The 27,458-nt window shown below is 43.7% G+C and overlaps 1 protein-coding gene across 2 annotated transcripts; it reads left to right on the top strand.

Moving 5' to 3' along the window:
• The first annotated feature begins 333 nt into the window (after nt 1–333).
• On the top strand, nt 334–20,570 carry Zfp667 (zinc finger protein 667). Of its 2 annotated transcripts, none has more exons than NM_001008557.1 (5): nt 334–403; nt 3,072–3,153; nt 4,458–4,584; nt 7,560–7,652; nt 17,559–20,570. In NM_001008557.1, exons 2-5 carry the CDS (start codon nt 3,121–3,123, stop codon nt 19,130–19,132), a joined length of 1,827 nt encoding a protein of 608 aa, NP_001008557.1. In that variant the 5' UTR covers nt 334–403; nt 3,072–3,120; the 3' UTR covers nt 19,133–20,570. The 2 variants fall into 2 exon arrangements, with proteins under 2 accessions (NP_001008557.1, XP_006228251.1); XM_006228189.4 differs by having other exon boundaries at nt 368–714.
• The last annotated feature ends 6,888 nt before the right edge of the window (nt 20,571–27,458 follow it).

Raw genomic sequence — 27,458 nt, 5'->3', positions numbered from 1 at the left:
CGCTAGAAGAAGCACCCGGGAATAGAGGAATGCTGTGTGGATGTTGACGAGCTTGTTGGTACCCCTTAGAAAATCGCTTAGCGTAGGAGCGCACACACGCGTCCGCAGAAGAGCCCGCCCCTCTGCGCCCTCTATGCAAATTATTAAGGGCGTGGCTTCGCGCTGTCTCTGGGGCCCGGCGAGAGCAGCGTCCAGTTGTGCGTCGGGAGGCGTGGCTCCACGCTCCCGGGGAAGCCCTGGGGGCGGGGCCGTACTGGCCTACGTCTTGATCGAGGGGCGGGGCGAGGGGGGAGAGGCCCTGAAGGGATCCCTGCGGGTCGGGCAGGCGAGTGCGCAGGCGCGGGGGCTCTGTTGCTGGCAGTTCTGTGGCAGCTGTGAGACGGAGGACGCTGTAGGGAGATAGGTGAGAGGTCTGGTGACCGCGAGCCTTCGGTGGAAATACTGAATGGCGTGTGTGTCTGTGTGCGTGTTTGTGCGTGTGTTTGTGTGTGAGAGAGAGAGAGAGAAAGAGAGACCTGTTTGCTTGGGTCGTTCTGGTGATCTGAGTTGATTTGTGTGCACGCCTGAAGCTTCGTGTACGCTCAGCGTGTCTTGTCCGGTGGACACAGTATGAGAATCCTTCAGGCGACTCCACGTGTGTGTATGTGGCAGAGAGAAATGGAGGGAGAGACAGACACACACACACGGAGACTGACTAGGCCTGTCAAGAAACAGGTGCGAATACTACCAACTGCGTGATATGACCTGTATAAAGGAAGGCACCACAGGAAGGGGCCGCTAGTGGTTGTAGGAACAGAGTTCTGAGCATCTCGGTTGTACTTGTGTGTGAGTGTGACAGAATGATGGAGGTGGAGGGGGGCACTCGGCCCGTGGGGCCCAGGAACAGGTGACTGTACAGGAACTGATTAGTGGCGTAGTGGGAAAAGGAAGCCACCGCATGCTGGAGGGGGCCGAGGGTGTGGGCAAACAATTCTGAGCATCTCTTTTGTTCCTAGCTGTGCGGGTGTGAGAGTGTTTGCGTGTGTGTTTGTGTGTGTGTGTGTGTGTGTGTGTGTGTGTGTGTGTGTGTGAGAGAGAGAGAGAGAGAGAGAGAGAGAGAGAGAGGCTGAAGTCTAGAGATACTGTGAGCCACCAGATGACAGTGGCTTTGTGAGTGTGTGCCAGTGTGTGATTGATTGTGCCTCATCTCATTTGTTACCATGGCAACGGGCTCCTCTAGCAGAGGAGATGTGATGGCCTACTCTGGGAAACTGAACCTGTTAAGGATGAGACTTTTCCTTTTGTACAAAGGGATAAATGGTGCCCATCAGAGTGTTGATGGAAAGGCTAAATGGAATATGAAATTACACAGATGAAATGCCTTGTATAATGCCTGAGACATACTGAGTGCAGTGTAGAGTCTGGCCTTTGTTGTAGTGCTGAGAGTGGAGGTTTTGTGTTGTGCTGTTGTCCTGTGTACAGGTAGGATTGTAGTGGTGAATTCTGCATTTGGAATTTGGCTGTCTTTCACCTCTACCAGAGGTTCTGGTTTGAGCAGTGGTGCACCCCCCCCCCCACATACTCCTTTTACCCTTAGGCAAGCATCTGGCTTCTTGGTGTCTGCCCAAGTATGGTCCTGAGGGAAAGGTGCACCCTGTGGAACCTGTTGGGTGTCTTCCTTATCAGGATAGCTTGAGAGCTTCAATGGAGGGGCATTGGGGATTGGGCACAAAGGGCCCTTTAATGCTAACACACAATAGCACTTGGGAGACAGAGGAAGGTGGACTGATTGGTGGATCTCTGTGAATTCAAGTCTAGCCTGGTCTACAAATAGATTTCCAAGACAGGGCTACACAGTCAGACTGTCTCAAAAAAAAAAAAAATGTCAGGTACTACTTCTTAAATTCGGGATGGAGACTCTTGTAGCAAATGGGTAAAGAGGTTTCCTTAGTCTATACTGGCCACATTTTGCCCACAGTTTTGATATAGCTGCCTAATGACTGACACTGCTTGCTTTCTCCACAGTCACCAAAGCCGTTTTTATGCCAAGTAGCCACCTCCAAGTTTTGTTAAGTAGAAAAGTCTGATTAGTCTCTCTCCTGCTCAGTTCCTCTCACCTTTCCCCCAGTAATCTTATCACAGAAACTGCTCACCGCCTCCTTCCTGACCTGATTCCACCAACCTTCCTCACCTTACTGTCTTAGCACATAGCCTTTTTTTTTTGCCAGAGGGTGGGGGTGGGAGGGGAGATAGGGGTGGGTTGGGGTAGTAGGTAGGACATCCAGGTGGGAGGGAGGTTTCTCTGTATAGCCCTGGCTGGGATTAAGGACCTGTGCCACCCCCACCTCAAGCCCTCCCACCCCTGGCCGCACATAGCCTTGTTAGATCTCTCTACACCTCAAGCCCATGCTTAGCACAGGGCCTTGGCTGTACTTAGACAGTTGTCTTCCCTGTACCTTGTGGCTCACGTGCTTACTACATTCAGACTTCAGCTCACTGCTACCCTCCTGAGAGAGGCCTTTCTCAGCTCCTGCATCTCTTTCTCTGGTCCCCTGTGCCTTGTTTTACCCCTTAGGGTAGGCATGTGCCACCATGCCTAGTTTATGTTATGTTGGATGTGGAACCCGGGGCTGAGTGCATGCTAGGCCACCTCACTCTACCAGCTGAGCTCCATGCCCAGCTCCAGCGCCTGCTTCTTGTTATGCAGCTTCTCTGGGTATGGTAGCTCTGGGAGTGTCGAACGAAATAGTAAGGATTCCTGCTTTTGACCCTAAATCACTATGCCCTGAATGAATGGTACATGGGATCAGGAACTTTGACTCTCAGTACGGCGCCCAGCACCTGCAGTCACCCGCCGTCAGGTGGCTGCCAGGTGTCTGTACTTTCTTTATCGGTGTCTGGCCATGAGCCTACTGTGATCGTCCGAACAGACAGTGTTGTGTGATATTCTCTCCTTGCCCCTTCCTGACTTTAGTGGGGGTGGGGGTGGGACTTATTTCGGGTGACTTGGCCTGGGACAGGTGATTGGCGACCGGAGACTTCAGGACCACGCTCGAAGGCCATTGAGCTTCATGATCTCTCTTTTCTGCTAGCTCTCGGTCTCAGTCTCTGAATGTGGACCGTCAAAGCTGGGAGGAAAGAATGCCTGCAGCCCGAGGGAAATCAAAATCCAAGGCAAGTGGTGACTGTAACCCTGGGTCTTTATGGTCCCACACAGTTTATTTTCACATTGTGTACCTGCGCCCCTTCCCCCCCAGCTCCCCATACCCATTTTCATGGAAGAAATACCAATAGCCAACCCAGAGTGGGACCTAGTTACTCTATATAAGTTTTCCTGGAGCTGGGGAAGATGGCAGTAAAGTGCTTGCCATTCAAGCAGGGGAATCAAGTTAGGATCCCTATTTTTTTTTTTTTTTTTTTGGTTCTTTTTTTTCGGAGCTGGGGACCGAACCCAGGGCCTTGCGCTTCCTAGGTAAGCGCTCTACCACTGAGCTAAATCCCCAGCCCCCAGATCCCTATTTTTAAAAGCTACGCGCTGACCAGTGAGATGGCTCAGTAGATAAGGGCACCATCCACCAAGCCTGGTCACCGAGGTTGATTCCCAAGACATATTGTGGTCGGAGAGAACTGACTTCTCCTCCAGATTGTCCTCTGACATCCACCTTGCACCATACACCCATAAATAAGGAAATAAATGTAAAACAAAAAGGTCAGAAAAAAAAAGAAATAAAGGTCAGGTCTATAATATCCAGCTATAATCCCACTGCTGGGAGGTAGAGAGAGGTAGCTCTCTGAAGCTCCAGATTCATCGGGAAATCCTGTCTCAAAAAACAAGGTAGAGAACAGTTGATCGACCCCGGTCCTCCATCTGCTTGGCATGTGTGCACCCTTACACATGCTCACACTCAAATGAACGTGTACTGCTATCCCCCACCCCATACACACACACACCATCTACACACACACACACACCATCATCTTGTTATCATGTTCCATTCATAACCAGATTAAAGAATGGATTTTAATTTGGAAGGAGCCAGACTGTACGATTGAATGCCAGCTCCATTACTTAGTAATTATGTGAGACTGCAATAATTTACCTCACTTTTCTAGGTCTTAGTTCCCTCATTCGTAGTATTACTACGATCCTCTTGGCAATGTCTTACCACTACTAAGGGTGATTACTGAGTGAACCAGTAAAGTTAGGTACTTAGAGAAAAAAAATGCCTCCACTATAAAAACCAGTAAGTCCAAATCACTGTTTTTTTTTTTAAGCAGCATGGTCTTTAATAACAGTTTCATTATCTTATTACATTATTCTGTTACATGCTATTAAAATTATTAAATACCTCTGGTTTTTATTGGTCTCAGAACCCCTGTCATGACATGCCTCCTATAGTCATCGTTTTTCTCCAGTCATGCAGAAAGCACTTTTGAAGTTCATGGTTGAAGAGACTTGTAATTTTCTTTCATTTCAGGCACCAGTGACTTTTGGGGACTTAGCCATCTACTTCTCACAGGAGGAATGGGAATGGCTGAGTCCCAATCAGAAGGATTTGTACGAAGATGTCATGTTGGAGAACTATCACAATCTGGTCTCAGTTGGTAAGGTGTCATGGCCCACACTCCCTAATCCCAGCCCCAGTCAGTAATCCAGAACCAACCTGTGAAGGGCATGTATGAGTTAGGGTCTTTTCAGGAAAATGGAAGTTGTGCACACTTTTTAAAAAGTGTGTGTGTGTGTGTGTGTGTGTGTGTGTGTGTGTGTGTGTGTGTGTGTTGTCTGTGTCTGTTTCTGAATTACACAGTCGGTTGGGTTTTTACTGTAGTCACAGAGTTAGACACAAGTTACCACGATCAGTTTTGGAACCTTTTTCATTATTCCCCAGTGAAACCTGGCAGTCAAGAGCACTTCGTTGCCGGTGTCTGTATATCGTATGGGAGTGGGAAATCCCTAGCCAACATCCCGTCTCTTTGTATTTGTTCATCTGAGCCTCGTATACAGACGGAGTCATGACTGTATGACCTGTTCTCATTTAGTATAGCATTTTGAGGTTTTGCAACTGTTGCTGCACATATCTGTTCTTTATTCTGGGGTTTTAGTGAACAGTTACATCGTATGGCTAGAGTTCATCTTTTGTTAACCAATGGGTGTTTATGTTGCTCTACTTTTAATGAATTACCGCGGTGAGCATTCACAAATAGGTTTTGCAGCATATGCTTTTATTTCCCTTGGTTATATATTTATAAATAAGGTGGGTCATATGGAGACCGCACTTTTTTATGATGTATGTATTTTATGTGTATGAGTATTTTGCCTGCATGTATGTATGCACACTGTGTGCATGCCTGATACCTATGGAGGCCAGAAGAGAGCATCAGATCCCCTGGAACCACAGTCACAGGCAGTTGTAAGTCACCATGTAGGTGCTAGGGCTCAAACCCAGGTCCTCTGCAAAACAGCCATTGCTTTTAACCTCAGAGCCGTCTCTCCAGTCCCCCTCGCCATGGTATTCTTTTCATTGTTGTTTAGAAAGAATGTGCTATAGGGAGTCGACAGGTGTGAAGAAGCGAACTTGAATGTGGATTTAACACAGAGGTGGGGACAGGGACGCAGCTACCATGCAGCTTGAAGGCTGTGGCAAGAAAGGGAAGAACCGATGGCCTTTTAGGGCTGAAAGGAAGAGACTTGCAAAGCTAGAATTCAGATTTCTGAAAGAGAATGGTGGTGTGCTGTCTGGTCTGCTTATATGAGATGAGTTCTGTGAACGGGGGAGTCATACTGGAAATTGAAATAGAACCTCAACTGGCCAAGGGCACCTTTAGATTGCAGAACTTGAGGCCATGTAAAGTCAAACTCTTTAACTTTGTAAATCCTCAATGGACCCAAGTTCCTGTGTGTGTGCGTGCGTGTATGTGTGTGTGTGTGTGTGTGTGTGTGTGTGTGTGTGTGTGTGTGTGACAATTAAAACTCTTTTAATGTATAATGTCAGTAATGTATGTACTACTTGCTTTTTAAATACATATATGTTTCGGCCTCAGAACCATGAATGGAGTTCTGACATACCAATGGATCATAGAATGAGTGTTTTAGACCTGAACGATGATAGTGGAAGACCTTGTGCCAGAAGCACCTGACCCTATGTTCAGAAAAATAATTTATTTTATAGAGTTAGATTAAGTAACTCTACTGTATATAAAACTTAGCTTTCACCTTCTCTATATGAAAAGTTAAAGCCACTTAACCGTTCAAGCCCAGAACACTCTGATACCAGAGCAGGAGGTTACCCCAAACCAAACAGTTCTTACTTGACTGTCATGCTGGCATTGTCATGCTGGCACTCCCTACCTGGGTCAGTATCAGAGCCACAGATTAAGGACTCATTGTCACAAGGCTATCCCTACCTCAGATTGTGCCTTAGTTTTGGTTTTACTGCTATGAACAGACACCATGACCAAGGCAACTCTTATAAAGGCATTTAATTGGAGCTGGCTTACAGGTTCAGAGGTTCAGTTCATTATCATCAAGGCAAGAGCATGGCAGCATCCAGGCAGGCATCAGCACAGGAGGAGCTGAGAGTTCTATACCTTGATCTAAGGGTCGTTAGAAGACTGTCCTCGGGCAGTTAAGAGGTCACCCACTCCCACAGTGACACACTTCCTCCAACAAGATCACACGTCCTAATAGTGCCACTCCCTAGGCCAAGCATATTCAAACTACCACAGACACCATTTACAAGTCCAGGCCTCTGAAGGTCCCAACTAACTGTAGGTTGAAGGTTCCCACAAACTGCCCTCTCCCAGGTTTGATAGGACTCGAGGTGTATGCTTCAAGTTTGCTAACTCAGCATACAAGATGCTGTAGAGGCTGCAGATGAAGAGACGAATCAGGAGAGATTGGGAGAAAAGAGTGCCAGTCTCCGTGCCCTCCCTAGTCCCCATGTGTTCAGCAACCTTGATGCTCCCTGAACCCTTCCTTTAGGCTCATAAATATACTGGTTTGATTGATGGGCCAGGAATTGATTTGATTTGCTAGCCCTCTTGTGAAGTTAGGAGACAGGATGGAGGGCAAAGTTATAATCACTGTTGATTTCTCTGGCTGATTTTGAGGAGCTCACGTGCACCTGCTATCTCGTTAATATATGAAAATCACCACTTGGGAGGGCCCAAGTTTTTAGGAGGTGAGTGCCAGGAATCATGAATCTACTTCTCTTAGAAATAACTATGTTCTCAGGGCACATGTCTTTGATCACAGTACTCAGAAGGCAGAGGCAGGCAGATCTCTGTGAGTTCAAGGCCAGCCTAGTCTACAGAGCAAGTTCCAAGGCAGCCAGGGTTACACAGTGAAACCCTGTTTCGAAACCTTACCCCCCCATCCCATCACACACACAAATAGAAAAGGACATCACCATATCTACCCTTACTCCTGCCATCCCCCATTTCTGCAGTTGCCTCTCACATTGTATCCCTACATCACAGTGTATTCCCACTGTGAGGAGGAACCCACGTTTTATTAACACAGGACTTGGCTCAGATTTCAGTGGTGTCCACTTAATGATGGGTATTTGTCCCATGTGTAGGACTTGCCTGCCGGAGGCCAAATATCATCGCCTTGTTGGAGAAAGGGAAAGCACCATGGATGGTGGAGCCATCAAGAAAGCGCCGGGGTCCTGGTGAGTGACTGAGAACCAAGGCCTAAGTTTTGTCATTCAAGCTGCGGAAGGTGCCACAGCAGTACAAACTACTGGTAAACAGTAAAAATTTACCATACACGGTCCCAAGTGTTGGGAAGTCTAAGAGGAAGACTCTAGCAGATACAGTATCTAATGATGAGCCAGGCTTAGCTAGGCTCATAGATGTGGCCTTTATACTGTGTTGTCACAGGGTAGAAAGGACGAAGGAACACTGTAAGGACACTAATCCCAGCCAAAGGATTCAACCCCAAAACCTGATTGAATCCCAAGGCCCCTCACCATGTATCCTAGTACTCCTTGAAATATTTATAAGAAGTCAGCCATTTCCTGTGGTTGACAGTGTTCTTTAATGGCTATTCTGGGGATTTTGAGGAAGAGGTTCCTGTGGTGTCCCAGCCATCCAGCTCATGGCTCAGAGGCAGTCACCATGGAGTGTTCCCTCTCCTTCCTCTTCCCTCCTCCAATCTTCTCTTCTTATCTCTCTTACTCTCACTTTAAAGCTCCCTCCTTCCCTTTAATACCCCAGATCACATTGAATCTTGCATGCATTGAACCTTGCTCAAAAGTCACAGGCCCTGAGGAACAGAGTGTCAGTGTCTAGTGCGTTGGGGGCCCTGGGTATGGTCGCACACCACCAGGACACAGGGGATGCAGAGCCAAGGCAGAAGCAACTGCATGCAGTTACAAGCTAGATATGAATATGCATTACTTCCATTTCCATTTTGGCAATGTACCATAAGATCATTATTCCCAGGATACCAGGAACAACTGAGGCAAGACTAAACAAAGGCTTCTTCTCAAAATATTCACATAACAAATCACCCCTCTTCCTATTAGCATGAGAACCGCTTCCACAGAAACAGGACACAGTAGAACACAGTTTAAGGCCAAATGAGAAAAACATTTTCTTCTCAAGGGCGGCATTCCAGCCCCTACGTGCACCTGTCACCAGTCCTTACTGACCCTGTCTGGAAGCTGCATCTCTATGCCTCAACATGGGAGCAGTTACTACTATTATTTATTTTCTTCTAAAAAGAGAAGATGTTGCCCCGATGGTGTGGCACACGCTTTTAATCCCAGCACAAGGAGGCAGAGGCAGGTGGATCTCTGTGAGTTTAAGATCAGCCTGGTGAGTTCAGGCCAACCAGAGTTACATGGTGAAACTCTGTCTCAAGAAATCAAAACAGGGGGTTGGGGATTCAGCTCAGCGGTAGAGCGCTTGCCTAGCAAGCGCAAGGCCCTGGGTTCGGTCCCCAGCTCCGAAAAAAAGAACCAAAAAAAAAAAAGAAAAAAGAAAAGAAACCAAAACGGACAAACAACAACAACAACAGCAAAACTAAGAAAACTAAAAACAAAGCAAAAACATTTTCCCATTCTATCCTGAAGTATATTTTTCCTTGTTTTCTGTTTGGTTATAGGTTATACTTTAAACTTTTTTTCTTTTTCCATTCTCTTGCTCTGTCTCTCTGTCTCTGTCTCTTTATCTCTGTCTCTGTCTCTCTCTCTCTGTATGTGCATGTATGTATGTGTCACATGTACATGTGCACGAATTGAGCATGTGTATGTATGCATGTTTGCACATGGGCACAGGTGTGCGGGTGCATTTGGGGACCTGAGGTTGGTGTCAGGAATCATCCTTCATCAGTCTTCCATCTTTCTCACTGAGGCAGACTCTATCAATCAAACCTGGAGCTCCACAGCGTTGTAGCTAGTTTTGCTAGCCAGCGTGCTCTGGGTCTCTTGAGGCTGGAACTGCACACAGGCCACAGGGACAACCTATCATTTACCTGGGTTCTGGGAATCCAGATTCTGGCTCTTACGGTTATTCAGCAAGTGTTTTAATCACTGAGCCATATCTCCAACCCAGGGATTTTGTTTTTGTTTTATCTCTTCCCTTTTTGTGTGTGGATACCTAAGGGTCAGTTGGTGGATAGGTATGTGGATGTTCTGTGAACATCACATGACAACGTACGGGATTTGGTTTTCTCCTTCAGCCATGAGGGTCTCAGAAATCAAGCTAAGGCCACCAGACTTAGAAGCAAGTACCTTTACTGGCTGAGGCACCTCAAAGGCCTTTTTCATATCATCAAACGCATTGCATTGACCTGTCGTTTCTCTTGCTATGTGTAGACTCGCATCTGCCTTCTAGAAGTTGGAATATGTCCCATTTTATTTTAATTTGCTTTTAAATGTTTTTGATATGTGTGTGTTGTCTGTTCTCTGGGTGGGCATGGGCATGCCACAGTGTATGTGTGGAGGTCAGAGGATAGCTTTGAGGACATGATTCTTTCCTTCCACCTTTATGTAGGTTCCAGGGATGTAACTCAGGTCCCCAGGCTTGTACGATTATCACTGGGCTTAACGTTAACATCTGCTCTGGTTCAGACTCTCTTCTTAGAAACAGGGAGATGAACTGAAGGGGTGCACTAATATTCGTTAGAGGAAAAGGAGAAGTCCTCAGTCCATAAAGATGCAAAGAAGGAGCCATTAGGCAGTGTCTGGAGAGATGGTCTCGTGACTGAGAGAGCTCACTGCTTTTCCAGAGGAGCTGGGCTTGAGTCTTAGCACTGCTGGTGGGTGGGTACCTGGAACTCCAGTTCCAGGAGATTCAACACCATTATCCAGCTTCTCCATGTACCTACCCTTACATGAACACTCACGTAAAAGACAAGAACTTGACAAAATAGATAAAGGAAAGCCAGTGAGATTGGAACCAGGAAGGATTCTACGATAAATTCCAAAATTCTATTTGTTTATTTATTTATTATTTATTATGTGTATATGTTTGTATGAGTGCAGGTGCCAGCAGATGGGAGAGACATCAGATTCACCCAGAGCTAGAGTTAGGTGGTTGTAAACTACCCGGCTCGTGTGCTTAGATCCTCTACAGCACTGTACACTCCTGTCAACTGAGCCACCTTTCCTTTCTCCAGTGTATATATGTATATGTGTATATATGTATATATATATGTATATATATTTTTTGAGGGTTTTATACGTGTATACAGTATCTGAAGGGACTCTAGCCAGCCTGAGCATGGCAAACAAGACAGACTTTGTACTTCTCCCCCATTCCCTCTGCCTTGCTAAAAACAATTAGATTACAAGATCCATTTCCTTATTTGACCACTTCCTCCTCCTGTGTCTGACTACCAAGGTCGAGCTATCAAAAGCCCTCTTTGGCTCACCTAATTAACATAGCCAATTAAATTTAAACACCTCATCCTAACACGGGGTTTTTTCCCTTTTACCTTTATAAACGGCCTTTTGCCTATGGGCCACATCTGTCTCCTCTCTATCCAGATGCAGGCCTTTGTCCTTCTGGGACAAATACCTGTTCCCCATCCCTTGTTTTCTTCCCCTCTTCCCTAGTCCTCTGTCTCCTGTCTTCGTCTCTTATTTCCTGCTTTTTTGTCCCTCTGGGCAAATAAGTCTCTTTTGTGCTGAGAATTTGCTCTTGCGCTGTCTTGTGCCGAGTACAGGTCCCTTCAATGTCTACCCCAGCTCAACCGTCCCAGTGCCCTGGCACTCCCTTGTATGCCCCCTTCCACTTTCTGTTTGTTTTGTTTGTTGCAAACCACCCGGTTCTTTTTAGTGTTGCCTGCTAGAATATTTACTGATCTTGCTGGCTTCAACTTGGGCAGGTGACCACAGTTGCAGTGAATTCATGAGTGCGATGGCCACGGCTCCTCTCTGTCCTGATTTTAACATTCTTTCTACCCACTTCTCCACCGTGTTCTGTGAGCCTTGGGGAGCCAGACTTCTTGTTTGATCTGATCTTGTGGCTTCACTGTGAAATGATGTTACTTTAATTCCTCACTTTACCAGAATGTTCTGTATCTCCTAATAATAATTTTGATAGTTATCACCAGATATTGGACAGTTGCGGGAATTTTCTTTACGTAGCACTCATGGAGCAGCATGTGCTTCCCAATTCAGAACTGTACAGACTTGAGAAAGGTGAGGAAGTCCTAGACTGTACATTGACTGCGTCCAGCAAGGGCTGGATTGGAACTTCAAAGTCACAACACTGATATTTTGATAAATCATGTAGGGCTAGTCTTCTCTCTCTCTCTCTCTCTCTCTCTCTCTCTCTCTCTCTCTCTCTCTCTCTTTTTTGGTTCTTTTTTTTCAGAGCTGGGGACCAAACCCAGGGCCTTGCGCTTCCTAGGTAAGCGCTCTACCACTGAGCCAAATCCCCAACCCCTAGTCTTCTCTCACCTTTCTGTCAATTGTGGTAAAATACTCTGATGAAAGCAACTTAAGGGAGAGGGGTGTCTTAGTCACTGTTCTGTTGCTGTGAAGACAGCAAGGCAGCTTTGTAAAAGAAAGCATTTCATTGGAGGCTTGCTTACAGTTTTAGAGGGTTAGTTCATGGTCTTCCTGGCAGAAAGCAAACAGGCGTGTCACTGGAGCAGTAGCTGAGAGAGCTTTACCATCCTGATCTGTAGGTAGCAGTGAGGAGGGTGTTGGGGGGAGGAAGAGACAGAGACAGAGAGACCGACAGAGAGACAGATACACACACATATACACACATACAGAGAGGAAGAGAGAGAGAGACAGAGAGAGACTAGGCCTGGTGTGTGCTTTGGGAATCTCAGAGCTGGCCCCCAGTAGCATACTTCCTCCAACAAGGCCACGCCCACCCCAACAAGGCCACACCTCCTCTTCCCCATTAACTAACTGTTATTTAATCATTAAAATATATGAAACTCCGGTGGGGCCATTTTCATTCACACAGCCACAAAAGGGCAGTGTGACTGTCAAGAAGTTATGGATGTTTGTGTTCATTCAACATTCTTTTTATATAGCCCAGGACCTCTGGTGTCACCCCGTTATCCAACACTATTCTGGCGAGAGATGTGTAAGAGATTGGTAATGGCTCATGACCCCCAAGACCAAGTTCTCAGCACAAAGATTTATTTGCCCAGAGAAACATAGGGCAGGGAATAAGGGACAAAGACAGGAGATAGAGTATAAGGGAGAAGGTGAAGGGAGCAAGGAATAGGGGTGGAAGTGGAGGGGGCAGGGATCTTTGTCTCAGAGGAACAAAGAACTGCCTTGGAATAGAGAGGGGACAGACGTGACACATAGGGAAATGGTGGTTTATAAAGGTACAAGAGAAAAAACATATGTTAGGATGAGGTGTTTAATTTTAATTGGGAACGTTAATTAGGTGAGCCAAAGAGGGCTTGTGATTGCTGGACTTCAATAGTTGATAGCTGGACCTCGGTAGTCAGCCTCAGGAGGAGGAAGTGGCCAAATAAGGGAATAGACCTTGGGGGCTAGCTTTAGGAATGTAGTCTAAGGGTTTTTTAGCAAGACAGAGGAAATACGGGAGAAGGGCAAGGCCTATCAGAGTCATGTTCGCAAACTAACTAGAGTCCCTTCAAGGTAGACAAGCATCTGCTCACCCCAGACAGGAAACCAGTGGCAGACCAACTTAAGGATACCACCAGAATCCAACTTGATAAATCAATGAGTTTTATTGGAGTTACTTAACAGGAGTGTGTTAAGGGATTACTTACAGGAGCAGAAACAACTGAAAGACAACTGCATCACCCAGGACCACCCCAGCATGAGTGATAGCCCACAGAAACTGGGAAACCTGTACCATACCACATAGCCTACAGGCAAGTCAACAGATTGGAGAGCATCCTTTCCCAGTGACTCTGATCTTCCAGGCAGCTTAGCTGGTTTCTGTTTCTTTCAGGCAGCTGGTTTGGTTTCAAAGCAGTTTAGCTTCCTTTGTTTGAAAGGGACTCTCAGCTTTTATTATTTACTCTGGCAGGGAGGGGACCTAGTGAATCTGATCAGTTTCAGGGACTTCCTGATGGTATCTTGAGGTATTTATCATCCTGCCCAAAGAGCTTCCAAATAGAATGGCATGTTTCAATCTTGGAGGACACTGTTACACAACAACACAAGAAACAGCTCACAAAGGCTATAAAACTGGAGCATACTGTACAACTTGCCTTGTCTACCTAAGAGGTTGGGGAGTATCTCTTGCAGGTAGCTCAGGTAGTCTGAGCCTCTTTTGTTTGAGAATGTCTTTCAGGAACCTTTACTGCTTGGATATATATGTTCAGGAGGGAGAAGCCTAATGTATTTTTCAGTTTCAGGAACTTCCTAAAACCTTTGATGTTTACTTTCTGAACTTAACAAGCTTCTCTGCAAGATAATGTGATTTTATCTCTCCTTAGAACATCCTGTATCTTAATGAGTTTTTTTGCAGGATGGAATGTTTCACATCCATTTTAACATCCTATGTCTTAATGAGCTCCTCCTTTACAACATACTGTTTTATCCTCCTGCTTTCCTACGTCCTGTGTCTTAATGAATTTCTTTCCCAGATCAATGGTTGTAATAGAGGAAAATGCTATGCAACACCCAACAATGGGAGGGTCTTCCTTCATTTATCCCAATCAAAATAATCCTTCTCAAGCCCAGAGGCTTGTCTCTCTGGTATACAGTTGGCAGTTGAGAGACTCACATCTTCTAAAATACAATAATTGAAGACCCTTTGAATAGTCTTGTTCTTTTTGTTCTTAATTACTCAACATCAATAATAAACTAAAAAAGCTTCAGTTCTCAGGTGTTTGAACACTAGAATTAACAGATGGAGGAGATAGTATGGACCAGAAAATTTATATTTATTATTTATAGTTCTCAGAGAAATCCTGTCAGGTAGCAATTGTATTCATTTCATTTAAATTTTTTAAAAAAATTACAGATCATTAAAATCATTGCAGATGGTTATGAGCCACTATGTGGGAATTGAACTCAGGACCTTTGGAAGAGTAGTCAGTGCTCTTAACCACTGAACCATCTCTCTAGCCCTCATTTAAATTTTTTAAAAAATCACATGGTAGGGCTGGAGAGATGGCTCAGCGGTTAAGAGCTCTAGCTGCTCTTTCAGAGGTTCTGAGTTCAATCCCCAGCATCCACATGGCGACTCACAACCATCTGTAAAGGAATCCGATGCCCTCTTCTGGTGTGTCTGAAGACAGCTACAGTGTACTCATATACATAAAATAAATCTTTTTTAAAAAAATTACATTGCACACACACATGCACATGCACCACAGTGCAGATTTGGAGATTAAAGGACAACTTGAAGGTTGTCCTGTACCTTGGTCCAGGAGGTCAAATACAGGCCAAGCTTGGTGGCAGATGCTTTAACCCGCTGAGCTATTTGGTGAGCCCAATGCTATCCAATTTAAAGAACACAACGGGGCATAGAAAGATAGTCAGCAATCAAGATTCTTGCAGAGTGGGCTGGAGAGATGGCTCAGCGGTTAAGAGCATTGACTGCTCTTCCAGAGGTCCTGAGTTCAATTCTCAGCAACCACATGTTGGCTCACAACAATCTGTAAAGGGATCTGATGCCCTCTTCTGAAGATAGGGACAGTGTACTTATATACATAAAATTAATAAATCTTTTAAAAAAAGATTCTTGCAGAGTGCTTATGGTGTTACCATCACCCACGCAGGGCTTCTCTTTAATAATTTTATTAATCTGGTATGACCCCAATGCTGTAGTATATGAGATGTTCTGCATGCCTTTTTAATGGAATATCTTCACTAGAAGGTTTGGTGTTGGCACAGGATACACCAAGACCAACTACTCAGCACAAAGGAGATTTGTTTGCCCCAGAGGAAGAGAGGGCAGGAAATAAGAGACAACAAACAGGAGACAGAGGATGAGGGAGAAGGGGAAGGGAACAAAGAATCAGGAGAAAGGGTATTTGTCCCAGAGAGACAAAGGACTGCCTCTGGATAGAGAGGAGACAGATGTGGTCCACAGGCAACTGACAGTTTATAAAGGTAAAGGGGGAAACCCCTGTATTAGGATGAGGTGTTTAATTGGGCAGGTTAATCAGGTGAGCCAGTGTCAGCTTGTGATTGCTGCACTTTAATACTTTGATACCTGGACCTCAGTAGTCAGCCTCAGGAGGAGGAAGTGGCCAGTTAAGGGAATAGACCTTGGGGACTAGCTTCAGGAATGTAGTCTAAGGGTTTACACCATGGGAGATGGAGTTGGGGAAGGGCTCCTATTCGAGCCATGTTTGTCATGCTCAGGCTGGCTATAGCCCTTCTTCATTCACAATTTGCTGTATATCTATTTTATACTCACATAATAGACCCATATCATACCAGCTACATTTTAGGTACCCGTTGGTACTTGTAACTAGTGGCTACTGTATTGAATAGTACAGTTCTAAAGCCTGTGCTCTGTTTATTGTGCCCCAATGTAAGTTAAGGTCCATAATCAATATGCTATATAAGTACCTTATTATTTGAAAAATAACTCTTTTTTTTTTCCTTTTTCTTTTTTTCGGAGCTGGGGACCGAACCCAGGGCATTGCGTTTGCTAGGCAAGCGCTCTACCACTGAGCTAAATCCCCAACCCCCAAAAATAACTCTTTTAAAGGTACTTTTTTCTTTTAATTTTGAGACAGTTTCTTATTACACTGCATTGCATATATGCATATGTGCTAAGCTAACTTTGAATTCAGGATCTTCCTGACTCGGCCTCCTGATTGCTTGGAATTCAGGCATGACAGCACTGTTATCAGCACAAGTAATTATTCTGAACCTTTCAGACTAATGCATCATACTCTAATTTGATCACTTAAATAATAGATTCATTCTTTTTAGCTTAATATGTTACTCTGTTTCCTTGGAGTTTTTTTTCTGTTTCTCTTAAGTTTAAAGTTTTTATTGTTTTAAATGTCCACTCAATACTAATTGTTAGTATATTCTTGGTTTTCAGGATTTGCTATTCAAGAATATGCTTTTAGTATTTGTAACTTTGAAAGTATTGTCCAGCTGGGCAGTGGTGGTGCCTGCCTTTAAATCCTAGCGTTTGTGAGGCAGAGGCAGGCAAGTCTCTGTGAATCTGAGGTCAGCCTGGTCTACAGAGTAAGTTCTAGGATGGCCAAGGCTATGCAGAGAAACCCTGTCTTGAAAAACAAAAACAGAACAAACAAACAAACAAAAGAAGAAAGAAAGAAATATAGTGAACTCATTCTTCAAAACCAAAAGAGTATAATCCATTTCCCATTTATTTACAAAGTTTGATGTCTCCATAATCCAGTTTTAGATGATTTTTATCACACAGGTAATATTTCTCTTACCCATTTACAGTTAATTTCTGTTTCACCATTATTCCCAAGTAACCACATAACATTTCTGTGTAAATATTCCCTTTTGTAAACATTTCATATAGTAAGTTACATTTAACTGATGAACAGTCTAGAGCTAAATGTGGCATATGGTATAAACTACATCATATACATAAAAATTGTTTTATTCATTTTCAAATTTCAAATATCCCTGAATTCCTGTGGCTATGATTAAACACCCAGAAAAAAGCAACTTAAGGGAGAAAGGATGTATTGGTTCATAATTCCAGATTACACTCCATCATTGAGAGAAAGATAAAACAGCAAGAACTTGAAGCAGCCACTTTAGCCACGGTAAGAGCTGAGGAAATAATTCATGTGTGCATTACTCAGCTAGCTTTCTGCTTTTTATTCCCTCAAGCCTAGGGAATGGTGCCGCCCACAGTTTTAATATAATTACATTCTTTTTATTCACTCTGGAACCCCAAGCCCAGGGATTGGTGCCTCCTATAGTGAATTAACATAATTAAGATATCCTCAGAGGCTCTCCTTCTAGGTGATCCTGGATTTTGTCACACCAATGATTAAAAGTAATCACCACAAGACCTCAGTATAGTAATGGGGACTATGATAAGACACATTGTTCTTGTTAACATTGGGTCATTATAATCACTAATTACAATGACCCCTTTTTTATTATACGAACTTCATTTCTTCACTACAGAAAAACTAATCCTAACTTTTTGGTGTCTTTCAGAATTAGGGTCTAAGGATGAGACCAAGAAGTTACCACCAAGTCAATGTAACAAATCTGGGCCAAGCATCTGTAAGAAACCAGATTCTTCACAACAAAAGGTTCCCACAGAGAAGGCAAAACATAACAAGAATGCAGTCCCAAGAAAAAACAAGAAAGGGCATTCAGGCAAGAAATCTTTAAAGTGTAATAGCTGTGGGAAAACCTTTTTTCGAAGCTTATCTCTTAAACTCCATCAAGGCTTTCACACTGGAGAGAGGTCTTATGAGTGCAGTACTTGTGGACAAGTTTTCAGGCAGATCTTATCTCTCATTCTTCACCAGAGAGTTCACACTCAGAATAAAAGCTATGAATGTGATAAGTGTGGGGACATTTTTAATAAAAAGTTAACTCTGATGATTCATAGAAGAAGTCATAATGGAAAGGAAAATTTTCACCATGAGAAGACTTCAGATTCATGCCCATCCCTCAGTCCACACCATAATAATCACGCTATTGACAGCATTCACCAGTGCAGAAAATGTGGGAAAGTCTTCAGCCGGATGTCATCCCTTTTACTTCATAAGAAGATTCACAACAGAAAGAGAATACAAAAATACAGTGCATGTGGGAGAGGCTTCAAAAAGAAGCCAGTCCTTGTACATAAAAGAATTTGTATTGGGAAGAAAACTCATGAAAATAAGGCCTTAATTCAAAGTCTCAGGCAGAGAACTTACCAGTCAGAAAACCCTTTTACGTGTAGGAAATGCAGGAAGTCCTTTAGTAGGATCTCAGCCTTAATGCTTCATCAGAGAGCTCACACTTCAGGGAACCCCTACAAATGTGATAAGTGTCAGAAAGACTTCGGACGACTTTCAACCCTTATTCTGCACCTCAGAATTCATAGTGGGGAGAAGCAGTTTAAGTGCAACAAGTGTGAGAAGGTATGCAATCGCCTTTCATCCTTTATTCAGCACAAGAAAATCCATAAAAGGAAAAAGAAACTCATCGAGTGCAAGGAATGTGGAAAGATGTTTGGTGGAATGAAAAACCTTAAAGTACATCTCAACATCCATTCGGAGGAGAAACCTTTCAAGTGCAATAAGTGTAGTAAAGTTTTTGGCCGTCAGTCATTTCTTAGTGAACATCAAAGAATTCATACTGGAGAGAAGCCCTATCAGTGTGAAGAATGTGGGAAAGCCTTCAGTCACCGGATCTCTCTTACCCGACATAAGAGAATTCACAGCGAGGACAGACCTTACGAATGTGACCTGTGTGGGAAAGCCTTCAGCCAGAGTGCTCATCTTGCTCAGCATGAAAGAATTCACACTGGAGAGAAGCCTTACGCGTGCAAAATATGTAAGAAGTCCTTCACTCAGCGCATATCCCTCATTCTACATGAAAGAAGTCACACTGGGGAGAAGCCTTACGAGTGTAATGAATGTGGGAAGGCATTCAGTAGTGGCTCAGACCTTATCCGACATCAGCGAAGTCATTCTTCAGAGAAACCATATGAATGTAGCAAATGTGGTAAGGCATATAGCCGGAGCTCATCTCTGATTCGACATCAGAGTATACATTCGGAGGAAATGTCCTAAGGCTGTCGCTATATCTGCAAAAGCTAAAAAGGACATCAAAGAAGTGTTCAGAGACATGGAGGATGTGTGTAAGTGTTCTTGACTTATGATGACGTATGTCCCAATAAACCCATCGTAAGTTGAAGCGTCTGAGACAAACAGATATTTAATATACCTGACCTACCAAATGTGATCATTTAGCAGCACAGTGTAATGTGGAGTCCCAGTTGTTCATTCTCCTGACTGTATGGCTTTCTGGAAGCCATGGCCTGATCCCGCTGCCCAGCATTGTGAGAGTTAGTATCCTGCGTACCATCCGCCTAGGTCACTTTTACCCAATTCCTAGTTGAATGGATATTGCTTCTGTACTATCGTAATGCTAAAAAAATCATAAATTGGGAACTATCTGCCTATAACATATTTTGTGTATGTGGGGCCGTTATAATATTCTCCCTTTGAAAGCCAAAGAACAAAAGTAGTTGGTGGATTTTGAAGTGAAGATCTGAAATCAGCTGAGGTATGCTCAGAATTTTGGATCAGGGTTTGTGAATGAAGGTGTTTTTCAATTGGCATTTCTAGTGTAGTGGAGCTTTGAGCCTGAGTTGAGGTCCCAGGAAAATAGAGTATTAAGTCTAACAGGCAAACCAGGCAAAGTAGGGTGCCTCTTTCTCCTGACAGATCTGTGTTGGGGTGAGAACAAAAAGAGTGAGTCTTTAGGTTGCTAGAAATAGTAGCTACAGTGGATGTGGAAAAGTAGTCAATACCACAAAAGATACCCTGAGAAAATTTTTTAAGACAAGCTGGGGGCTTGGGCAGGAGATACTGAAAAATGAGGAACTTCAGAGCAGGGAGAAGCTATTTTTTACTTTTTTACTTGAAAATAAACTGTCTATATTTATATAAGTAAACAGTGTTTTCATGCAATATTTCCAGTTGCTGTACAAAAAATTACTCTTGAGATACATGTTTGGGTTTTCATGGTCTGGATATTTGTGCCACCCCAAAACTCATATGTTGAAGCCCTAACCCTTCAATATGGTGATATTTTGAAATGAGATTAATGAAGTCATGATGTGGATGGGCCTTTTTGATACGCTTTGATCAGACACACAAGAAGGCTTTGTCTTCTTCTGTCCCATGCAAGAACACAGGCAGGCCATCTGCAAACCAAGGAAAAACCCTCACCAGAACCTGACCAGTTTGGTACTCTCACCTTGGACTTCAGCTTATAGCGGAACTACGAGGACCTAGTTTCTCTGAAGTCAGCCTGTCTGTGATACTGTGTTATAGAGCACCTCAAACTGATTAGTTCGTGGAAGAACTCCTAGGTTAAGGTACTGGCTGTTTTCCTTTGTCCTGTCCAACACGTTCAATGTATTTTTTTTGGTCTCCTTTTCCAGCCTCTGTAAGCTATTTAAAATAAAGTCTGAATTCTTTTGTGTGATTAGGTCATACACAATCAGGCTCTTTTGCATGTTTTCCTTCTGCAAAAGCTGTTTAAGAGAACATCTGTTTCTTGTAAGAAAAGCTTAGAGTGTTTGTTTATATTGTTAAGAAAAGCTTATAGGTGTTCTGATTTTGACCACAAGCACTGGGGTTTGAACAGGAAGTGTCCAGCACAGGTTCATCATTCCCGCTGGTAGGAGGCTCTGAGAATTTCAGGGGAGGCCTTCCTGGAGGAACTATGTCATGGGGGTGTGGCAGGTCCTTGGGTGCTGTCTTGTCCCACCCTCTCCTTTAAAACCTTCCTTTAAATTATTAAATTTAAAAATGTTTATTTGTGTGAGTATATTGAGCAGAGGCAGGGACACATAGCCAAACATTAGGCAGAGCTCAGGGGAACCCCACAGAAAAGGGAGAGGATGGATTGTAGAAGCCAAAGGGGTGGACACCAGGAGAACATGGCCCAAAGATATCAACTAAGCAGGAGTCATGGGGGCTCACAGAGACTGGCACAGCAGTCAGAGTCTGCATGGGCCCAGTCTTCCTGCTTCTTGTTATGCTGTGTTTGGCTGATATCCCTGAGAGGCCTGTTCTTTTCTGAAGGGAAATGGAGTAGGGATGGGTCTGGGGAGGTGGATGTGTGGGAGGGTGATGAGTACAGGACTGGGAGGAGCAGAGGGAGTAGAGGCTGCTGTCAGCATGCACGGGAGAAAAGTAAAAAGAAAAATGTTTACAATATTTTATACGTATACATGTTTTGCCTGTATGTGTATGTGCACCACACAGAAGCCTGTGCTCCGATGCCAGAAGAGGCCATCAGAATCCCTGGAACTGGAGTTATGGTCGTGAGTCACCATGTGGGTGCTGGGAATTGAACCTCTGCAATAAAGACAAGGGTTCTAACTACTGAGCCATTTCTCTACCCCCTGCCCCTTTAAGCCAACCAGGCTATAGTATCTTATGATGGCAGCTCAAGCTAACGAGGACAATTGAGAGCTTTCGCTAGAACCTTCTCTATCCCTCCTTTCCCCCATCTCTTTTCTGATTATCCCAAGAGAGCTGCCTGCCCTGCTATGATGAACTAAACCCAAAATAAATACTTGTTTTACTCAGGTATATTGTCTCAGCAATAAAAATTCTAATACAAGAAAGAAAGCAACCGAAAGATACAGAAGTTAAACTTGCAAGCAGGGTAAACGCAGCTGAAATGTTAAATTTTCAGATACGTAAACAAAAATAAAATCACTGTAGCAAGTATGAGGAACGGCATAGAGAAGATTCGAGGAGAGGGACATTTTTCTCTTCTTCTACACCCCTCACCTCTGTCCAAATCTTTATGCTTTGCCAAGTCCTCTCTCTTGGTTCCAGATCAATAGTATCCCTAAGAGGATGCGATCTGCGATATGTCTCAGTCATAGTGGAGCACGTGTATTCTGATTTCCACTCTGTCTGCTGTGGTCAAATATTAACTAAAAACAACTCCGGAGTAGAGTTTGTTTGGCTTACACGTCCAGGGAACAGATCGTTGTTGAGAAGTCAGGGTAGGAACTCAGAAGGCAGAACCTGGAGGTGTTTTCTGACTGGTTCTCAAGCTCCTGCTTAGCTGCAGCACATACCTCAGGACAACTGGCCCAGAGAATGATGGTACCCACAGACCTCATTTTATAGTCGAAGACCATTCTCCACAGAAGACATGCCTGTAGTCTGATCTGGGCAGTTCTCAATTGAGACGCCTCAAATGACAAAGCTACAAGTCTGGTGGACCTGAGTTCAAATCCTGGAACTCACATGGTGAAAGGAGATAAGCAATTCCTGCCGGTTGTACACACACACACACACACACACACACACACACACACACACACACACCGATGTAATCTTTAAAAAGAATATATAAGACTGAACTACCTGAAATGTACCTTAAATACATACATTCAGTATAGAATGGTGTTTTGTGTGTAGTGATGGTGGGGATAGTAGTATAAACACTCAAAAAGCTGAAACATGGGAAAGGGGATAAAGGGGTTCTAGAGTAATTGCCGAGCATGTGGTGAGACCCTGGGTTCAATTCCAACAGGAAAAAAAAAAAAAGAGAGGTTATAGTAAAGGGGCCGGTTTCCAAGAACACATAATCTCAGTGGACATAAGTTGACTTATAGAGGTGCAAATTAAATGATAATGAGCCAATAGAAGCAACCAGATCCCTGCTCGGCTTGAGCTACCCATGTATGTTTTCATAAATAAATAAATTAATAATAAATAAATAAATAAATAAATAAATAAATAAATCGTGTTTAGCTACCTCCCCGGTTGTCAAGCTACATGGCATGGTACACCCCTCTCCAAACACAAGCATGAGGACCTAAATTCAGATTTCCAGCACCTATTTAAAAGCCAGGCATAGCTGCAAATGTCTGTAACTCCAATTCTGCAAGGTGGAGACAGCTGGGTTGGGGGAGCTTGCTGTTTAGATAGAATAGCTGAAAGGGCGAATGCCAGATTCACTGAGAGACCATCTCAAAAAGTAAAATACAGCCAGGAATGGTGCATGCCTTTAATCCCAGAACTCAGGCGGCAGGAGTAGGGGGACCTTTATGAGTTCAAAATCAGCCTGGACTGCTACATAGATAGTTCCTAGTCGACAAAACAAAACCAACGAAAGGTAGGAGCCTGGAGAGATGGCTCAGTGATTGAGAGCACTTGGTGCTCTTCCAGAATACACAGCTTCAGTTCTAGAGGGGATCTGATGCCCTCTTCTGGCCTCCAAGATACAAGGCACATGTGGTGCACAAACATGCAGGCCAAACCACCCATACACTTCTAAATAAAATCACCAAGGCTGGGGAGATAACACGGGTAAAGCACTTTCCACAAAAGCCTGGCCACCTCAAGAACCTATGTTAAAATCAGAAATGGTAGCACCCATGTCTGTAATCCCTACTCTTGTAAGTAACCCCTCATGTGTACTCCTGTTAGGAACCCCAGTAAGAAACTCCCAGCACCCTCATGATGGCTCACAACCATCTATAAATTTAGTTCCAGGGGATCTGACACCTTCTGGCTTCCTCAGGCACTAGACATCCACGTAGACATAACACCCATAAACATAAAGTACAAATTAAAAAAAAAAAACAACTCATTGGCTGACCAAGTTGGACTTTGACGTGATCATTACTTTGATCTGTAGTAGGTTCCCTTTCTGGGATGAGTAGGTGTGTGTGAGCATGTGCGTGTGTGTTGCTTCTCACCAGGAAAATCCATCATACAACACGGCTCTACAGAGTGGTTCCAGGAAGTTATTATCATTACTTGGGGGAAGCAGTGCTGTCCCCGTAATACTAGGTTGCTAGTGAGGTGTTAGCAGGCTTAAAGTTGTTGAGGGTGGACACAACCCTCTGTAGCAGCAACTTGTAAAACCAGAAAACAGAATGTAGGACTCTGATTTTTGATCATGTGGTGGGACTGGAGTCATATCTCTGTCCTTAAGTAAAGGTATGACATTCTGAATTTGGCCCCCATAGATTCATGTGTCTGAATGCTTGACCCATAAGGAATCTATTATGAGATATGGTCTTGTTGGAGTTGTGGCCTTGTTGGAGGAAATGTGTCATTATGGAGGTGAGCTTTCAGGTCTCATATATGAACTCAAGCTATGCCTAGTGTAATAGTCTTTTGCCTGCCAACAGAATACAGTCCCCTTCTGCTGCCTGTGGCTCAAGATGTCGAACTCTCCCTTCCTCTGGCACCATATCTGCCTGCACTCTGCCATGCTTCCTGCCATGATGATAATGGCCTAAATTTCTGAAACTGTAAGCCGGCCCCAATTAAATATTGTCCTTTAAATGAGTTGCTTTGATCATGCTGTCTGTGCACAGCAATTAAACCCGAAGACAGCTGGTACAGAACAAGGGTTAATATACCATTATTTCTTTCCTTAGGAGTTAACCCAATGAGCCTGTCAATCACCCAGGTTGAAAAATGACTTGGGAAAACTTTCTGTTCTAGAGACAATAGAAATAATATAAACACTGCTTAGATTTCTGTGGCTACTGTCTACTCTCACCCACAATGTCCCTTTTGGAAATGCTGTAATTTGCCCGTTAACAGACACCTGTTACCCACACTTTGCTGTTTGTGTCTTGTTTGAATTCTTTCAGTCAAGATCATGTAGACTAGGATGCAAAGGGGAAGCCAGAGCTAGTGCTTGGAAACATCTAAGATGATTATTCTTGGACCAGGGTACAACCTCACCATCATATGGGGTTAATTTTCACCCTTTGTCAGAAAAAAAATGTGTGCATGTGCATGTGTGTGTAGGGAGTATGTGTACACCAGAAGGAGCATGTTTTTGGAGGTTGGTATCAGGTGATCTCAGTATATATGTATTCGTCATGTGAGGGAGATGTGTGTCATGATGCTAATATGGAGGTTAGAGGACAACTGTGGGAAGTAGATTTCCTGCTCCCACCTTTCCATAGGTTCTGAAGCTTGAATTCAGGTCACCAGGCTAGTGTAGCAAAGGCTTTATGGGCTGAGCCATAGTGATGGTCCGTTATCTTTGAGAAAGATTCTCTCACTGAGCTTGGAGCTCATCAATTTAGATAGGCCGATGAGTCAATAGGATCTATCTGCCTCTGCATTTGCAGTGCTGTGGTTATGGGCTGACACGGTGCTACACCAAGCTTGCACATGGGCGCTGGGAGTCTAAACTCAGGTCCTCACACTTGCATGGAAGGCACATGACTGAGCCATTTCCCAAACGCCATAAAAATATCAATCACACTGTTGTTCCTGGAATCCAAGGTGAGTGCAGGTTTAAGATAATGGAGAGGCCTCTAGGCTCCTTTACAGGGACTTGTGGGACTAGGCATGGAGCCAATGCTTTTTAAAGGGAGTTGTTATAATCCTGGACATTAGCGATATGTATTTTAACAAAATGAATTGTTATAATCCCAGGCACTGGCAATATATATTCTTTCCATTTTGAATATGCATAAATGGCTTATTAGTTTTATGGACATTCTCAAAGAATCAGTTTTTGGTTTGAATTTCTATTTGATTTCCATCCACACGCGTGCACATGTGTGTGTTTGTGTGTGTGTGTGTGTGTGTGTGTGTGTGCGCACGCATGCGCGCGCCCTCACAGGTGACAGGGAGTGACAGGGCCTCCCTCATATATACTAGCTGATACTCTGCCATCAAGACACACTCCTAGCCTTCTTTCTTTCTGTAGTTCCTGTTCTTTTTATAGAAAAAATGTTTTAGTATGTTATGCACATGAGCGTCTGCATGTCTATACGTACACTACTTGCACGCATGTTCAAGGAGGCCAGATGAGGGCATCAGAAGCCCTGGGACTGGAGTTACAGGTGGTAGTGAGCCACCATGTGGATACTGAGAACTGAACTCAGGCCCACTGCAAAGCAAGTGCTCTTAACCACTGAGCCATCTCGGCAAACCGTAGTGTCTGCTCTTAGGCCATGGGTGTCATCGCTCTTCCTTTTCTAAGTTGTTCAGGTGCAAACTAAAGTTGACTCGAGATCTTTTAGAGCAGCCGTGAGATGTTGTATTCTAAGTACCACGTGAGCCGCATCCAGCAAATTCCGACTTGCTATATTTACAGATGACTCAGTTCAAAGTATTTCCTGTTTCCCCTGATTTCTTCTTTGAACTGAGTTCCTGAAAAGTGTGCTAGTTTGGTTTAAATTTTGGGCACATTTGGGTTATCTGTCTGTTATTTGGTCCCAAGTTCATTCCATTCTGGACAGAAAACATTTCACAAGTCTTGAGCCCTTTCAATGAACAGATGTAGGGTACAGAGATGACTCAGTGGTTAAGAATACAGCTTTCCCATCTAGTGGCTCATCCACAGGTAGAACTCCAGCTCCAGGAGATCTAATACCTTCCTCTGGCTTTCCATGTACACACGTGTACACACGTGTAAACACACACACACACACACTTAAAAACGTAACTGGAGAATGTGGGGTTTGTTTTTGTTATTTTGAAACAGGGTTTCTCTGTGTAGCCTTGAGTGCCTTGAACATACCTCAAACTCACAGAGATCTACCTGCCTGTGTCTAGAGTGCCAAGATTAAAGGTGTGTACCACCATGCCTGCCTGAAGATGTGTTTTTAGGCCTAAATTATGGTACATCTTAGTTAGTGCTCTAGTTCACTGGTTACTGATTAGATTTTCTGCTTTATTAAGTATCTGGTTTGCATATATATATATGTATATATATATTACATACATACACATATATATGTATAAACACACATATATATATGTATATATGTGTATATATGTAATATATATATGTATATATATATATATGAATGAATATCTCTCAGTAAATTCTACCTCAGAAGATTTGTTTTTTTTCTTTTTTAAAGGTTTATTTACTTTATGTGAGTACACTGTACACTAGAAGAGGGCATCAGATCTCATTACAGATGGTTGTGAGCCACCATGGGGATGCTGGGAATTGAACTCAGAACCTCTGGAAGAGCAGTCAGTTGTCCTAACCGCTGAGGCATATCTCCAGCCCAAGTGATTTGTTTTAAAAAGTAAAGCAAATGTGGATTTATAGAACTTGAATAATCATTTTTCTTATCCAGTGATATATTTACATATTAATCCTAATATAGAAGCTAACATGTTTCCCTCTATCACCAGTCCAATGTAAGTCCAATTGCATTAGATGTCACCCAGATAGTATATATATTTTCAGATAGGGTCTCATGTAGCCCAGGCTGGCCTTGAACTTACTATATAGCCAAGGATAACCTTGAACCCAGATTATGTGGTGCTGGGGACCGAACCCAGGGTTTTGTGTACTCTAAGTAAGCACTTTATAAACTGAGCTACACTGTAGAGGGCCGCAATAACATTCGCCACCACA

The sequence above is a fragment of the Rattus norvegicus genome, chromosome 1 (assembly GCF_036323735.1).
Source record: "Rattus norvegicus strain BN/NHsdMcwi chromosome 1, GRCr8, whole genome shotgun sequence".
Taxonomy (NCBI): domain Eukaryota; kingdom Metazoa; phylum Chordata; class Mammalia; order Rodentia; family Muridae; genus Rattus; species Rattus norvegicus.
Note: the sequence above shows the minus strand (reverse complement) of the source record. Positions and strands in the feature narration are given on the sequence as shown.

What these genes read in the sequence shown, in the direction of transcription:
- Zfp667 (NM_001008557.1), top strand. Translation starts at nt 3,121, where the DNA reads ATGCCTGCAGCCCGAGGGAAATCAAAATCCAAG. An exon ending in GAGGGAAATCAAAATCCAAG is followed by an intron (nt 3,154 to 4,457) that starts GCAAGTGGTGAC and finishes CTTTCATTTCAG; the next exon opens with GCACCAGTGACTTTTGGGGA. An exon ending in TCACAATCTGGTCTCAGTTG is followed by an intron (nt 4,585 to 7,559) that starts GTAAGGTGTCAT and finishes TCCCATGTGTAG; the next exon opens with GACTTGCCTGCCGGAGGCCA.